Raw genomic sequence first — 17,423 nt, forward strand, 5'->3', positions numbered from 1 at the left:
GAATGAGCAGAAACGATTCTTTCACATATGGCTCAAGCAGCTCACGACTTCAGGTCTTAGACCAAGCAAAAAAAAAAAACATTTCCTCAAGTGCACTAATCACACTCAAATTTTCTTATCACTTAACTCTTTGAAATATTTTTATTTTTGTCTTTGTATTTCTTTATTTTTATTTTATTTAATTTTTTTTTAATTTTTTTTATTTTTATTTTTTTAATTTTTTTTTGTATTTTATTTTATTTTTTTTATTTTATTTGTTTTTTTTTTTTATATATATTTTTTTTCTTATTTGTTTTTTTTTCTTTTATTTTATTTTTGTTTATTTTATTTTTTATTTATTTTTTTTTCTTATTTCTTATTTTTTTCCTTAATATACTAATATTCGTATTATCATTGCAGAGAGAAGTCCGCAACAGCCAATCGCCGCTGTAAAGTCATCTTCAGCTACACACAAGTCAATGACGACGAACTGTCGCTGGCCGTGGGTGATGTCATTGAATTCCTTGGGGAGGTTTGTACACTTACTTACCTAAAGCATACACAAATATGTATCTGTAAGCAGTCAGCTAGTCGGCAACTATGTAGCGCCAATAGCTGTTACCCAAACATTTACGTCACTTTGACAGTTACGACTGTGCAAAGCGAAAAAAATGTAAATAGGCGCAGAAGAATACATTATATTCATTGTTGCTGTGGCTAGCATATATTCTACACAAACACACGCTTACATACATACACATGTGTATGCTGCTCATTCATAGAATTTTCGCATTTTCCACATGATTTTCTCATATACTTTTCTTTATTATACACCATTTAGGTCGAGGAAGGCTGGTGGCGTGGACGTTTAAAAAGCAAAGTCGGCGTATTTCCATCAAATTTCGTTACCGTTATTGAGCCATCACCTATTTTTGCCAGTAAGCGACCAGCAGTCGGTCCTGGTGCTGCCACATCAATAGCTGCAAAATCAGCGGTGACCACAACAACAGCATCTATAGAAAAGTCAACAGTCGGCGCCAGTAGTTCCATAACGTCAAGCACAAGCACTGCAACCGCCACCAGTTCAACAACGAAGAAAATGAATCGCATTAGTTTTCACAGTTCCAAAGAGGATCTATTGAATAGCAGTAGTGTTAGTAGTAATTCCGCCACGACAAGCACAAGTAATGCCGCTGTGGATGAGATTGCGCCATCGTTGCCACCGAAACCGCAACGGGAATACTGTCGCGTTGAGTTCCCGTATACGCCACAAAATGACGATGAGCTGGAGTTGAAAGTTGGCGAAATCATCACCATCATCAGCATGGAATTGCCGGATAAAGGCTGGTGGAAGGGTGAACTGCATGGCAAAGTCGGTGTATTTCCTGATAATTTCGTTAAACTGCTTGAAGGTATGTACGAGTACTCTATGCAGTGTATGCTTGTCTACTCTATATTCTAACTTCTCTGTGTGTTTATGACGCATCTCATTGTATAGTGAATATTTAAGTATGATTATGTGGTGCTGTAAATAATAAAATTAAAGCAGCACACGCTGCGGTGATTTGGTAAAAGTATTGGTGCAGTGAAGTGGGTATAGGTATATGCAAGCTGTTTGCAATTTTAAATGAGGAGAGTAAGGGCCTCAAAAGTTAGTTGAGTTCCATGATTTTCTGATATATTTTTCTGGTTAGGCGGCACATTTATGTTAGTTTAAATATTATATATATGCAGCTGAAAAGTTTAAATATTTTGTAATCAAAATTACAACGAAAACACAAACAGTCTACATAAAAAATGTTTTTTTTTTTTTAAATAATGTTAATTTAAGCATTTTTTATGATCGTGTTAAAAGCAAACTTAGGAAATGGTCTATGTAACGTGTGGTTATGACTAATTTAACTAATTTCTTAACGTTTTTTGATAATTTAATGAAAAAAAATTGATCTCTTCCCGGTATTTTCTACTACCATCCAGTAGTGTTGATATAAGAAGATAAAGATTTTCTAGCAAAATAATATAAAAGTAAATTTCCATTGTACATTCTCGAATAACTTGTTTTGGGTACTCGGAGGAATTTGAAAACTCTATATTAATCTTGAAATTAACAATCGTTTTTCTAATAATCGTTATATACCAAAATTTTTGAGGTTATGCACTTCACATTAAATGAAGTACCCAATATTAATATATAAGCCTTCATAAAAAAGTTCACCGTTGGTTTACCTACATAACGCCTCATTTTGAAGAATAAGTGACTAAAGTGAGATCTACTAGAACCTATATATACATTTTCATAGTAAATATTGCAATAGTTTCTGTAAACATACATACTTATACATAATAAATATCTTACTAGTATATGGCATTATAACAGCAAAACAAGCACCACTGCAAATCGATTTTTTTACTCATTTTTCAACAATTCCATATGCTAATAATCTTGACAATTTAAAATGTAAATGCACATTCTTCGATCATTAGGCAATCGTCAGACAGAATTCTTCTTTTTCAAAAACACTTACCTATGTATGTATGTATGCATGTATATATTTATGTTACCATATATGGACTAAAGTATGTCTACAGCGTCGTGAAAACATCAACACTTCATTTAAACACATTCATTTACAGGCACCCATACTCACTCGGCGCAACAAATTGCATTTAAAACACGCGGGCACCGCACAGTGGTTCGCAAAACCATAAAATTAGCTGCATTAAACGAGTTCATTGCACGCCAGAAGTAAAAATATTTTTGGATTTGAGTGCAAAATTTCTTATCATATTTAACTCGTAAACATTTTATTAACAAGCAATATGAGACATGTGCCGAAATAGCAAATAGACCAACTGTGTTAAGCTGTTTTGATAACGTTCGTATGTGAAGATTAGGTTTTCGCTAATATACATACAATAGAAGTCCAAAACAATTTAATGAAATTTTCGAAAAAAATTTTTGGTGTACAATTTTTGGTTCGCAAAATTAAAGTTTTGATCCTTAGAATATATTTTTCTTGATTTTGATTGGACAGTTTGTGTGGCTGTATGATATAGGCGTCCGGTGTGAACCATTTCTTTGCAGATTGTACCGTTGTCTTGGACAATAATTCATGCCAAATTTCGTGGAGATATCTCGTTCAATAAAAAAGTTTTCCATACCATGTAAAATGAAAAAGTTTGCTATGTAAGCACTTGGTTCCGATTGTTCACTTTATATAGTAGCTATATGTTGTAGTGGTTCGATATCGGCGATTTCGACAAATGAACAGCTACTTTGGCCGAAAAGCATGTGTGCAAAAGTTCTGATCAATATCTTAAAAACTGACGCACCACTCTAAAAAGTATGCGCAAGCGCGAAGTTTATAGAAAAATTGTTCATGGCAGATGATATCCATAAAAGCCTGTTAATACATGTTCGTTAAAATGTTTAATTTTTTATTACTTTTTTTAATTCGTACCACTGTGCGACAGTCGGCGAGTGAGCTTCGTTTTCATGAAAGTCATTAAGCAAGCGAATCGTATGCAAACAAACTGTTTGTGAAGAATTTACTTAAACGATCTTTGTTTTGGTGCAAGCGTGGAAGAACATTTTTCTAAATATTTTTTTTTTTTACACTTTAGAATGCACAATTGTGCTGCCATATTATCTGTTTAGTCATTCGTGCAGAAACCATCCTCCATTAGCCATTCATAATTCATGAGCTTTACTTGATAAATATTTTGTACGATATCAGCCTTTCTTCAATGTAAAGTACATAGTATCACATCACATACACCCATAACCACAAAATGTTCTCTACTGGATTTTAAAATACTAATAAACACCACACAAATTCCTTTTCTTATACTCGCATTTTACAAACGTCTTAATACATGACACACATACATGCACACACACCGCGATAACAACAACCAAAACCACATCCACAATGTATGTATACATCCACAATGTATGTACGTAACTACTTGTTGTTGGCGATTTATTCTGCGATCAACGCATTTGATGGCGACGACCGGATAGCCGATGCAGTGCCGGAAAGATCATCCATTGAAATTTTAGGCTCGCGCATGGCCAACTTTATCAATACGTTCATTTGTATGTAAACGAGTTTTTCCATTGTGCGCGTTTAATTTTGTATGGCTACAGTATTAGATTTGTTATTGTTGACTTCGTTTGATTTCTATTATTTGGATTTCTTAAATTATTTTTTGTTTTTATGCTCTTGCGACATGTTGCTACAGAGTACAACTACTCGAGACTAGTAATTGAGATAGACCCTATATCTACATATGTATGTATATATAGATGATCAGGATGAGGAGACGAGTTGAAATCCAGGTGACTGTCTGTCTATCCGTCTGACTATTCGTGCAAGTTTTAACTTGAGTGAAAATTTAGATATCTTGTAGAAAATTTGGAATGCGCGCTCCTTGGCAAAAAAGTACGAGTTCATAGGTGGGCGTAATTGGACCACTGACACGCCCACAAAACGCCACCAAAGAAAGTTTTTTCCTAAATAAAATGCCATAACTAAGCACATAATTAAAATATAAAACGAAATCGAAATCGCAATCAAATTCGCCTAGCGCAAATACTATCAGAACCCACTCTCCATATAACGGTAGTTTAAAAACTACTAAAAGCCCCTTAAATCATTTACTAAATACGCCAGACAGAGAGGTGGTATGAGAGAACTTTATACGATCCGGTAGCAAAATTGGATGGTGGGCGTGGTAGTGCCCACTTTTAGGTAAAATCACATATCCCATGAGCCGCTCGACCGATTTTAACCAAATTTGGTATTCCTTTCTTTTTCACGTTCCAGTACACAAATCGAGAAACAATTGATATGACGGGATAAAGCTTTGCACGTACCTGTAATGCCTTTAGAAAATTCCACTTTATGGCCAAAATTTGTCCAAATCCAAGAAAAACTGTTCAAGCTCCTAGGTACTGAATATTTGGACCTCAGTACCTATAGTTTACTTTTTACCGAAAATATCAGTTAATGTGTTAGATACTTATCTAATTGAAATTCAGAGAAAATCTTTTTCTGATAGTTGTATGGCAATGTGGCACAATTGGTTGAATCGGATCAATACTTTCCTTAGCCTCCATATATGTATCCAATATAAAGATTCTCGAACCTGCGGGTGACTTTATACCGCATACATATATCAGAAAGAGTATATTTTTCTTATAACGGTGAATATTTATGCTTAGAATGAATAAAATCGGGTTGCCCTTCAGGCCTTATGTACCTGAAGGTACTTCTCTGGCTTCAATCCTTGCAAGTTGCAGGAGTATGAAACGTTCGGCTATACCCAAACTTAGCTCTTCGTTACTTGTTTTAATTTTGTTTTTATTTGTTTTATAACTATTTTACAAATACAGTGACTTGCTGCATTAACAGTCATATTTTGTTTCGTAGAGAAGTTACCACTTGAGTTGTATATAGCAAGCGGGTTTTTTTCGTTTTGCATTTATTTTACCATATTAGTATTATTCTAATGGTAGCCCTTCGGAAGAAAAACGAAGCATCCCATCGTAGCTAGATATATGTATTTGTAGTTATTTCTAGTACCTTAGACATATAAATAAATTAATGCCTTGAATAAGTTTTATTAATCGGCAGTTAGCTTAGCTAATTTATAGCTTGTTAATTTATTGCTGGTCTGCTTAAAGTTTGCTCTGCTAAATTCGATAAGCTTATATAAAAAAATTTTGTTTGTATAGTATATCGTCACCTGAAATGCAAAATAACGTATCATCAAAAAATTCGAAATTGAGTGTCTTATTGATTACGCTTCACTACTTCAAATTATAAACATAATATTAAATATGTTCAACATTTTCTGGTTCTGCGATCATATATAACCCAGTTTTAACCAATATTAATATTTTGTTTCACTCATGTTCCATTTTACTCCGTGTTTCATTCATGCCACTGTAAATTTCTGAAAATGTTGTTACGTTAATTTGCATTTCAGGTGACGATATATAGAATATAGTATATCTGCCCATATCATCGTATTTACATAAAACATATATTCCCTGGAAAAAGATTATAAACTGTATACTTTGACATAAAATATTTAAAGCTACCATAATTAGCAGCATCTTGCCTTAGATTACATTTGTCCATCTCATGAAATAATATACATTTATGTATAAAAATTGAATACTTATATTGAATGATTGCCCGATATTTGTTGTGTTGGAAATATTATTATTTTTATATTTTTACGACATACAAGTATGTCTAAAAGAGTTTGAGTTTGGAAGAGTTGGAGTGTGTTTGATTGAGAATTCTACGTTACTATTATTTAATCGAATTTTTTTCCAACCTTTTTTCTTTATGTTTTTTTATTATAATTTTGTTGGGTATTTTTTTTTTTTATCAGGGGAAGAGACTTCGAATATTTCTAACATGGGTGTATGGTGTATACAATCTACTTACACCCATCCCAAGGCGCTCCTATTATATACTTACATACTTAAATGTACATATATATTATACTATGTGTGCTCACTATAATTTTGTGAATGTTTATCGATCGACGCAGTCGTTTGACATTTAAATGTGGCACCTCTGACTTGATGTTGCTGCATGCAGTTACGAGAATTCACTCGCTTCCCTGCCGTAGACCACATTTTGTCTTAGCCGAACAACCAGACGGTTGGCTTACGGGACACACCAAAGCCACAGCCAGTCAGACAGTTAGCTTGTCGTACAGTCCGTGGAGCTGCGCGCCTAAATTATCGCCAACATTATTGCCGCTTTGTTTACTTATTCTGCAGCTTGTCATTGTTTTGTTTATTTGTTTTTGTATTATAGTTATTGCATTTACTTTTCTCGTTGCCAATTCGACGCGGTTTTGCTTTTGCATTTTTTTCCATTGTTATTGTTGTTGTCACAAAACGTTTGCAACGCTAGTACTGGTTCTGTTGTGGTTTCCAGCGCCCGACCGCCGTGTTGCCGTTCACTTCATATTTTTATTAAAATCGTGTGTTTATCCGTAGTTTTGTATGTATGTATGTATGTATATTAATTACAGCGTTTATTTTAAAGCTTACAATTTTCGCCGTTATCGTTGCAGTCACCGTCGTTACAAACAAGAAACCAGTTAATAATAAAAATTGATTTTTTCCAAGTCACAGTTAAAATTGTTTGTTGTTGCTGTTTCTTTGTTATTCTCCCAGTGGTGCACTTACCGCTATGCCGCCACACTCGTCTACTGAGTGTTATTTGGCTGATTTAGTTGCTGCAGATTTTTGTTTATCTTAAAATGCCGACTTTTAACGCGGTTTATTGATTTTGTTTTGCTTTTCATTTTGCCAATTTTTCTTACGTTTGTTTGTTTGTTGTTGTTCGAAATGAAATAAAAAAACCGAAAGTTTCTTTGCGCTGTATAACTGGTTATTAAAAGTAAGTTCCGTGGGTTCTTCTTTTAATTTTTTATAGAATTGCTAAAGAGAACTGTAAATTTTAAACTGGTTTGATTTAAAATAATATAAAATAAGATTTTTCATAAAAGATGCGCCATCTTTAAGGTGCCTGAACATTACCGTGATACATTTTGAAAAAAAAAAATATATACATATATTACCTTCATCCTGTAGACGATCTCCAAGAGGACTTCCGAAAAAAAGCATCTGGAGGCTAGAAAGATTTTTCTCCTTATAATTTTTTCCCACAGATGTCGCTTGTTACTGCGATCCTCTGTACCAAATTCGTTTTATATCTTAATTTAGTGCTTAGTTATGGTATTTTATACATTTTCGGTTAATGTCCTTTTGTGGGCGTGGCAGTGGTGCATACTGAGTTTCATCAAGTTTCAAGTTTTACTCAAATCTGGCGAAGAACCCGCTTACGCATTTAGAGCAGAGTTAACAACAGCGTGCCAGTCGTCTCTTTTTTCGCTATTTGACATCAATTCGAGAAATCAAATGCAACCAGATCCTCCTACACCTGATCTCTTCAACGTAGTGGAAGTCCTCCACTTCCTCTGCTTCTACCGTGGCTACTGAATCTAAAACCTTCAAAGTTGGAGTGTTATGTTCCATACGGATAACATGATTGAGCTATCGAAGTCTTTTGATTCGCTGAATCAATGTTCATATATGTACATAGATATATCTCGTACAACTCATTGTTCATCGACTCGCCGTTTCCACTGCTCAAAACAGCAAAGATCTTCCGCAAAACTTTTCTCTCTCTTTTCTTCAGATGTTGTCATTGTCCATGCCTCTGCACTATACACCAGGACGGGAATGATGAGGTGCTTGTAGATTTTAATCGTCGGAAGAAGGCTTTACTTTTCAATTGCCTACTCAGTTCAAAGTAGTACCTGTTGGCAAGAATGATTCTGCGTTGGACTTCAAGGCTGATACTGTTTGTGGTGTTGAATCTGGTTTCAAGATATACGAAATTATCTACGATATCAAAGTTATAACTCTCAACAGTGACGTGTGAGCCAAGTCGAGAATGTGATTACTGTTTATTTGATGACTGGAGATTTTTCGTTTTGTCATCGTTCACAACCAGACACATACGCCTTGCTTCCCTATTCAGTCTGGAGAAAGCAGAACTAACGCCACGGTTGTTGAGACTATAGCTTCTAACGTTGTGCCTACCCTGTGTTTTTTGCGTGGCATAAGTTGCGCAACAAAAAGATAGTGGTCCGAGCCGATGTTATGTCCTCGAAGCGTACGCACGTCGTAGGCGCTGGAGACGTGTCGTCGATCTATAACAACTTGATTGATCTGATTACGAGCTTCTCAATCCGGAGTCAGCCAAGTATGTAGTTTGATGAATTTTCCTGTGCTGGAGTCTAGAACTATGGACAATCATATAAATATAACAACAATATAACAATATATAAATCCTGTACTGTCCTGTGTACTGTGTAGTCGATCTGCCTCAATACATTTAGAGAGATTTCGCCATGGAGGCCGAATTTTGCGATTGTTGTACCAAAGCTACCTTCATTGCCACCCCGGCGTTAAAATCGCCAAGCACAACGTTTCACATCGTAGTCCCACACCGAATTTGCACTCCTTTGTATGGCCGCTGTAATAAATGTCATAAGAACCTACTCTTATTCGTTCATCGCATTTCTTGGACGGCTGTGATGTCCGCTTTTATTTTTTACCGGATATTTCAGGTCCATGGTATTAAATCATTGTCCTTATTACGTTTGTTGTGGTCGTCATCAAAAGTGGGGTCTTTCATCCGAGGCTGTTGGTCCCAAACCCAGCGCACAACCTCGCTAGGCGAGTAGTATAAAGTTTTATACACATTTATATAGCGAGCCGCTTGTTTCAAGACCGTTACCCACTAGCAGCCGGACCTCTGGTGAACAGACGCTGTAATTCGGAATTTATATATCGGAATTTTTCCACAAAAGCTTCCTCTCTTTTAGCCATTACCCAGGCTCCTGCGCAAGGGTTACTTACGCTTCCAGGGTGCGCGGCGAGTAAGCAAGAGTAGGAATTGGGTATAGTCCTTCAACTGTAACTGCTTAATCAGAAGCCTAACTATCTTCCATTACACCTAACATATTGCAAGAATATGAAAAAGGTTTCAAGGTTTTAAAGCTGCAATCTCCAGATCCAGAAATTCGATTACCTCGCACCGGCGGTGGTACATTAAAAAAAGCATCAAGCGCAGAGTTTTGAAAAAAAAAGATTTTTTACTCAATATTCAACTTTAAGAATTCGAAATAAAATAAAAAAGTTTAGTGTAAAATTTGAGCGGATATAGACGACCCTTTAACTTCAGCCAACAGTAGGAATCGTAACATCCCTCCTAACATCTGAAGCTACGTTAGGGTTGTACCTTCAGACCACGCTTACTATTTGGCTTGTAATTGAAATTGTGGAATCGCAGCTGTACTTTTATATTTCTTTCCAACGTACCAAAAACCGTTATTCAAGTAGTCTGAAAACGATTAACACAAAGTAAGGCACATATTCATAAAATCTAAAACAACTGTTTTTGCTTACAATAGGTGTTTTATTATTAGCAGTTAAAAATACTACAGTTATTGTTTTAACAAAAGAATTCTGCAAATGAATTCACTTTGCAACTGTATCTTCTAAAAATGGAGACCAAATTTGTATATGTCTAAATTGCTAAAATTTCTTTCATATGTAAAAGTTTAAGAACAATTGTCTTAACAAGCTTACGTATGCTCCTCCGATATCTACATCCATATGTAGGTGTGTGTGTATAAGCAGCAGAAAATAATTAAGTCGGCGTAGGCTTCGCCGCTGGCACCTACGTCGACTTTAGCGCTTACTGCCTGATCTATTACCATGGGCATTGTAACAGGTTTTATGCCACGATATTTTTTCGAATTCTATTTCACACACGTTTTCTTGTTTACTTTTTGTGTTTTCATTATATTCAGCATTTTCTTTAGCCCACACCCTCATTTGCTGTGTTGTTATTTATGCTTTTGTTTTGTGCCGAAAATCTTAACCGCTTAAAACTCACAAAACTAGTAGAGAACTAAAATGAGTAAGACGAATAAGACATAAGTAATAAAAACAAGTAAGGATGGGTTAAGTTGGGTTGAAACCGACAATTTTATACTCCCGCAATTTTCAAATTAAGATGAGGTATTTAAAGATTGACCTGTATATGACCGTTTTACCCATTTTCAAAGTTTATAAAGACGAACAGTCGTGGCACTCGCGACTTGGCTCTCAGTCATAACTTCGAAATCGTTGATATTCGTCTATCTTGGAACTAGTATTAACAGCGACAACAATATCAGCCTCGAAGTGCAACGCGGAATAACTCTTGCCAACAGGTACTACTTCGGTCTGAATAAGCAATTGAAAAGTAAAGTCCGCTCTCGACGAAAAAAAGGGACGAATTCTACAAGCCACTCATTATTCCCGCCTTGCTATATGGTGCAGAGGCTTGGACGATGACAACAACTGATGAGTCGACGTTACGAATTTTCGAGAGAAAGGTTCTGCGGAAGATTTATGGTCCTTTGCGCATTGGCAACGTCGAATACCACAGTCGATGGAACGATGAGCCGTACGAGTTATATGACGACATTGACTTAGTAGTTCAGTAAATTAAGAGACAGCGGTTACGCAAGCTAGCTCATGTCGTCCGAATGGATGAAAGAAAATAGAGAAGGAGAGAACCACTTCAACTTCGTTGGAAAGACCAGATGGAAAAGGATCTGGCTACATTCGAAATCTCCAATTGACGCCAAACAGCGAAAAGGAAGAACGGTTGGCGTGCTGTTGTTATACCACGTAAGCGGTGTCTCTGCCAATAAAGAAGAAGAATAAGATAATGTTAAACAAATTTCTTCTCAGCATATTTGGTTGATTTAGTCTAAGCCGTTAGCAAGATATGAATCTTAAACCATTTACCACTTCGAAAAAATTGTTAGCCCATGGGTGTCCCTGACTACTGTGATCCCAAATTACAGTTTTGTATCTTATTGTGGGGTACTTTGTGGGCGCGGCAGTGGCACCTTTTTACGTTGCCAAGGAATATGTATACCAAGTTTCATCAAGATATCTAAATTTTCACTCAAGTTATTGCCTGTACGAACAGATAGACGAACGAAGCGAACGTTACACGGAATTCATCTCGTCTCTTATATATATGTATATTTAAATTCATTAAATATATATAACTCCATATCTAGGTATCTCGTTTAAGTTTAGGTGATACAAAAAACCGTTAGATGAACAAAACCATTATACTCTCTGTTGCAAAAGATGCGAGTGTATGAAAATATGAGCGCATAGAAAAACGCTCAAAACGCCACGATAAAACGCTCAATAGCAACATTATCAACGCTACCCTCGAATTTCTTACATCATCGGCTGGAGTGCGGCGGCTAGTCGCAAGCTTGCTGGCTGGCTGCCTGACAGCTCAATGCTGGCCGCTAATGGATAACTTGCTCGCGCAACGGGCATGACGTCCAACACGGCGAGGGCTTAGCGCTGCTGCCCAGCTATTGTTGACTCTAGCTTAACGCTGCGCGCGTTTTGCCGACGCTACAAGCGACCGAGCGTTTTTTGATTTATTCACGCTCTTCACAATGGGAATTGAGTGTAACACTTTTGGTTTTCTTTCGATTGTTTATCACATAGTTTGCTTTGTTTTGTCTATTAGTTAGTATTCTCGCCGCGCGATTGTACGCTGGTTTTGTTGGTCAGTTGTATTTGCGTTTGCCAGCGCGTTTGTTTGGTCGCTCGATTTGTTTGGCTTGTTTGCCTTCTTTTTTTTTCCAAGTTTTGGCCTCAGATTTGTGCGCAACGTGAGTGCTAGCGATAAATTTTTGATAGCGTACACGCATTTTTCTTGTAGTTAATGTCAGTGATTTTCACACCAAAGCGCGTTTGAAGAGGCAAAAACATAAAATTCGGCCATTCAGTCAGTGCGAGCGCGTTCGCTATGCATGCCACAGCGCCGCGGCCGCAACTATTTGTGGTATGAAGTGTTATTGCGTTTCACATTCTGTGTTCAGTTCATTTGTCTTACTTTGCATAATTTTTGGTTAATTGTGCTTTATTACGTTTTGTGTTGAGCGTCGCTGATAATTTTGCTGATTGCTTTGCCTTGAAAGTGGTTGAAAGTGTACTTAAAACGCTTTGGCTTTTTTACTTAACAGCAACAATTAAAAATTAGTTCAGACGTGCTACTGAAACACCTGCTGCGCCGAAAATGTGAAAAGGTAAAAGTTTAGCTGTCGGTACGCTGGCATACCTAGACTCCAGTGGGGAGCGCAATATGCCTACTAATGGGGCAAGTACAGTGCTTGTGGTCAGCTGGTGGCGCCCTTCCAACCAAAAATTTTCCAATAAAGAACGCTATGTGCATATTGTTGTTGCTGAAATATGAAAAAAGTTGCTGCTTTAGTTGTGGAAAAGTGTGTAAATAAAATAAAATTTGAAAAATTTTATGCGGAAGAGCAACGCTTTCGTGCCTTGTCCGTATAAATTTGGCGCTTCAGCAATGTGTTGTTATTACCACAATTACAAACACAACATATTTGGTTTGATGGATGCGTGTGACTGTTTGTTATGCGGACATTCAGTCGGTCTTGAACATAATGTACAGTGGTGGTCATAAAAATGCTTTTACAATTTCAGAATCGTTCTTCGTTCTCACAAAAATACCTGTCACTGCGATTTTGAAATATATAGCAGAAAATAAAGGAGATTTTTCTTCCCTTATTTCAGTGGTTGTGAAAAACTTGCTTAAAGTCTTCCAATTTCAATGCCTACATAGATTTTTCAGAACTTGTTTATAAGTGTCCATCGTGTCAACACCTTTCTCATCCCTCGCTGTGCTTTGAGTTGCCTACTGTCTCAGCAACACCGTTCCAATTCCTCGCGGTATTTTAAGTTACCTACTGTCTTAGCAATCTCATGAAATTTCAAGCGACGGTCTGCGGATATGCGTTATCTTTTGTCTCCTTATCGTCTGCGGTGGCCGTTTTCGACGCATTTGCGAATGGCTTATAAAGAACCGATCACATTGAAACTCGTTAAATCAATTTTAAAGACTTCTTTGTATGTTTATTTACACTACTTGTAATATCGTAACCAATGAATCTCTGAAAAAAATTTATTTGCCGTTATTTTCGAAAGAGTGTCCAAAATATGGAACTCTTATCGTAAATATATTGCTATATTTAAACAGGCATGACTTATCGAACGGACTACTTGTGTACTCGTATGAATATATATATTCTACGCGTCTTACTTTGATGCCCGCCACTGTGCACAGCTGAAGCCAGTTTGTCGCCAAAGTCTTTTGTTTCGATTTGATTGCACTGGACTTGCGTGTGATATCGGCACATACGAGTTACGTGTAGGCACATAGTGTTTCCATGTGTCGCCAAGTTATCTGCATATTATATGTATGGACATATACATATGTATGTATATAATATTCAAATGTGCGCACGATCAAGTGTGAGGTGTGTCGCGCTTACCTAATACACGGCAGCGTGATTTCATCTAATTTTTGCAACACAAGTTGATCGGCGAGTTTTTATTCAATTTATTTTTGTTTTATATATTAATAAAATTTAATAAAGTTCTCAGGCAATATTTGTCCACTTTTTGTATATAATATTAAAAATTCAGGTTACAAATTATACTAAAAAGTTTTTGTTTTTATGATAAATTTATGGACTTTTAAGTGGTTTTGTGTTACAATTTTTTTATTTTGTTTTTTTTTTATTTTTATTATATTTTTTTAAAATAATTTTTTACATTATTTTTTTTACGTATTTCTTTAAAAATATTTTTATATATATTTTTTATTTGTTTTATTATTTTTTAAATCATTTCTTATTTTTATATTATTTTTGTTATATCATATTTTTGTATATTTTTTAATCTAGTATTTTAACAAACATATATTCTTTTTTATACATAATTTTTATAATATACAATTTTTTATGCAAATCTTTCTACATATTGTTTTTATATACATAAGTTTTTTCTAATTTTTTATATTATTATAATATATTTTTTTTTGATATTACTTTTTTATATTATTTTTTAATATAATTGTTTACATATTTTTTAAAAATATTTTTATATATCTTTTTTATTTGTTTTATTATTTTTTAAATTATTTTTTACTTTTATATTATTTTTTTCATATCATATTTTTATATATTTTTTTAATATAGTATTTTAACAAACAGAAGTTTTATAATATAATTTTTTTTTGCAAATTTTTCTACATATTGTTTTTATAAAAAACAAAATTAAAATTTTTTATGCAATATTATTATAATTTTTTTTTTTGATATTTTGTATATGCTTTTTTAATATAGTTCTTTAACATAATTTTTTTATACATTTTTTTCACATAATATTTTCATAAAATTTCTTTTATATAATTTTTTTTTATATAAATTTTCTATGATTTTTTTTTACATAATTTTTTTATATTGTTTTTATATAATTTCTGTTATATAAGTTTTTATGATTTTTTTAAAATATATTTTTCTCATTTTTAATAAGCAAATTGCATATAAAATTTAATTATTATATTTTGTACTTTTATACTCTTTTAATTTTTGTAATATATACATACATTTTTTATGCAGTTTTTTTTTCTATATTGTTTTTATGTAATATCATTTATATATTTTTTTTATATAATTTTTTTTTGATTTTTTTTCCGTTATATTATTTTTTCCATTTTTAATAAGCAAAATGCAAATGCAGTTTAATTATACTTTTTTCTTTAATTCACATTTTTTGTATTTGATTTCTACAACTCGTTCGCCCGCCAGCTCGCAGTTGCTAGCCCGCTAACCTGCTGGCTTGTTGCGTTTCAAAGCCTCTAACGGTTAGTCGGCCAGCCAGCTAGTTTCGGTTGTGTGCTCAACGCGCTTGCGGAGTTAATTACTGGCTAATAGAAGTAATATTAAAACACCCACAAAACCGCCTAATTAATTGTTGCCTTATTACGCCATAAATCTCACGAGCATTTGTAATAAGAAAGACGCGCGCGTTATCTCAGTGAAAGTATGTTAAGTGTTTTCCTCAAGCTTATAAACATATTTAAATTGCGGAAGTGTTGCATACTTGTTAAATATCATTTAGTTGTGTGAATTTCAAATTTGCCACAACAAAGCTAATATTGTTGCATGGCGCGTCAATGACAGTGGCGGCAAGCGCCAGGCGGCCGCTGAGTGATTTCGTATCGTCTATTGTGGCTTTGTCTTGCCTGCCACACATAATATGCCGTTTAGCGCTCGTTTATTGTCGCATAGCTAACAAGGCGAAGCGCATTTTTTTCCTCGTCGTCTCATTTCCACATTTCTTTATAAGCGCCTTGGCGTGAAGAATTGAATTTTCGCTTCTTTCGGTTTTGGTTTTGGTTTCGATTTCGATTTCCATTTCGAATTTAATTCATGCTACGTGTTTTGAATTGCCGTGTGACTCAGCCACCATTTTTGTGTAAAGTTTATTACAGTATACTCTCGAAAAGTAAATTCTCAGAAAGTAAATAATCGCGGAAAAGTAAAATCACCTTTAAGATTACACATGCACCTCGAAAAAGTAAATTTTTTAATTTACTTTTCAGAGAGTGTGATAAAAAATTCGAAACGAAGCATGCAGCGTTTTTTACGATGTTGCAAAAAAACACTTACTCTCTTGTTTTTCGCGTCTGTTTAGTAAATAAACTTTGAGATATGTACATATGTAAATTACCAGAAAATATATTGCAAAAGAAAAAAAAAAAACAAAAGAATATTCAAAATTTTTTCTCTTTATAATAAATACATATGTTTTTCATGTAAATCCATATGTTTTATTGAAGCAAATAAATGAATGAATTTTTTAAGTTTAAAAATGCATTTAATATTATAAAAACAGATAATTTATGTATATATTTGGAAAAGTAAATTATTCGAAAAAGTAAATTACCCAAAATACCAATCGATTTTACTTTTCGAGAGTATACTGTATTTTTTTTATTTGATTTTTTTGTTGTCAATTTATTTTTCTTTTCTTCTTCGGGCTTTTGTGTTTGTTGAGTGACCTTTAAAAGTGCTGCTTTTGTCTGGAAAGTGTTGAGTGTTCAGTTTCTCTCTCATTTTTGTTGTTATTGTTGTTTTTTCTGCTGACCAACCTGCTGTTATGTTTACTTTACGTTGCTTTGTTGTTATTCAAATTGTGTTTCTTTTCATTAAAAGTCATATTTGTTTTTATAATTTGTTAAAATTGCTTCTTCTTCTTTTGGCTTGATGCGCTGCTTAAACGAACACACTATATTTAGATTTGTGTGTGTGTATGCGTCTGCCTTATACCGCCAACGCTCAATTAATACTTTTTTTAGCTGATGAATATGATTTATTTTTTCAATTTATTTGCCGTTTTCTTGATATTGTATAAAAAAATAATAATAATAAAAATAAAGTGTCGTCATTTGAACGCAAATAGTTTTAGTGCGCTTTAGTAAAATGGTTTTTGTTGTATCTTCTTGATGCTAGTCTATTGTATATAATTATATTTTATGTTTGCGCTTTGATTATTTGATTTTATTCCTTTATTACGCAATTTGTTTGCATTGCGACTGGTTATTACAACAATTTTATTAAAAATTACTTACAATTTACTTAGCTCATTCTGCGTCCGATGTGGCCACATACATATAGTCAATTATAATAGCATATTACTAAATTTATGAAGTACAATATTTCTCTTTTGTTTTTGTTCACGATTCCATTAATAAGCTCTCATATAAATGGATTATACTTTTAGTAGAGTTAAAATAATAGAAGCAAGATCTGTTCCAGTATCCACGTTAAATGCATTTAACTAAAGGCTGATCTATTTTGAGGTTCCTTACTTTCTTTAAGAAAAAAAACACAAAAACTTCAAATTGAATTTAATCAAATATTTATTGTCATTCAAAAGA

The 17,423-nt window shown here is 34.2% G+C and overlaps 1 protein-coding gene across 13 annotated transcripts in view; it reads left to right on the forward strand.

Moving 5' to 3' along the window:
* LOC105233900 (serine-rich adhesin for platelets) overlaps positions 1–17,423 on the forward strand; it is a 57,850-nt gene that overhangs the window by 28,742 nt on the left and 11,685 nt on the right. For 12 of the 13 annotated variants that reach the window (XM_049447603.1, XM_049447591.1, XM_049447592.1 and 9 more), the window contains 2 exons: positions 400–511; positions 821–1,391. In XM_049447603.1, coding sequence (XP_049303560.1) covers positions 400–511; positions 821–1,391 — 683 coding nt within the window. Of the gene's footprint in view, positions 1–399; positions 512–820; positions 1,392–3,712; positions 4,079–17,423 lie in introns of those variants that run through there. The other variant, XM_049447604.1, reaches the window with a different exon arrangement.

This window comes from Bactrocera dorsalis, chromosome 2 (genome assembly GCF_023373825.1).
Source record: "Bactrocera dorsalis isolate Fly_Bdor chromosome 2, ASM2337382v1, whole genome shotgun sequence".
Taxonomy (NCBI): domain Eukaryota; kingdom Metazoa; phylum Arthropoda; class Insecta; order Diptera; family Tephritidae; genus Bactrocera; species Bactrocera dorsalis.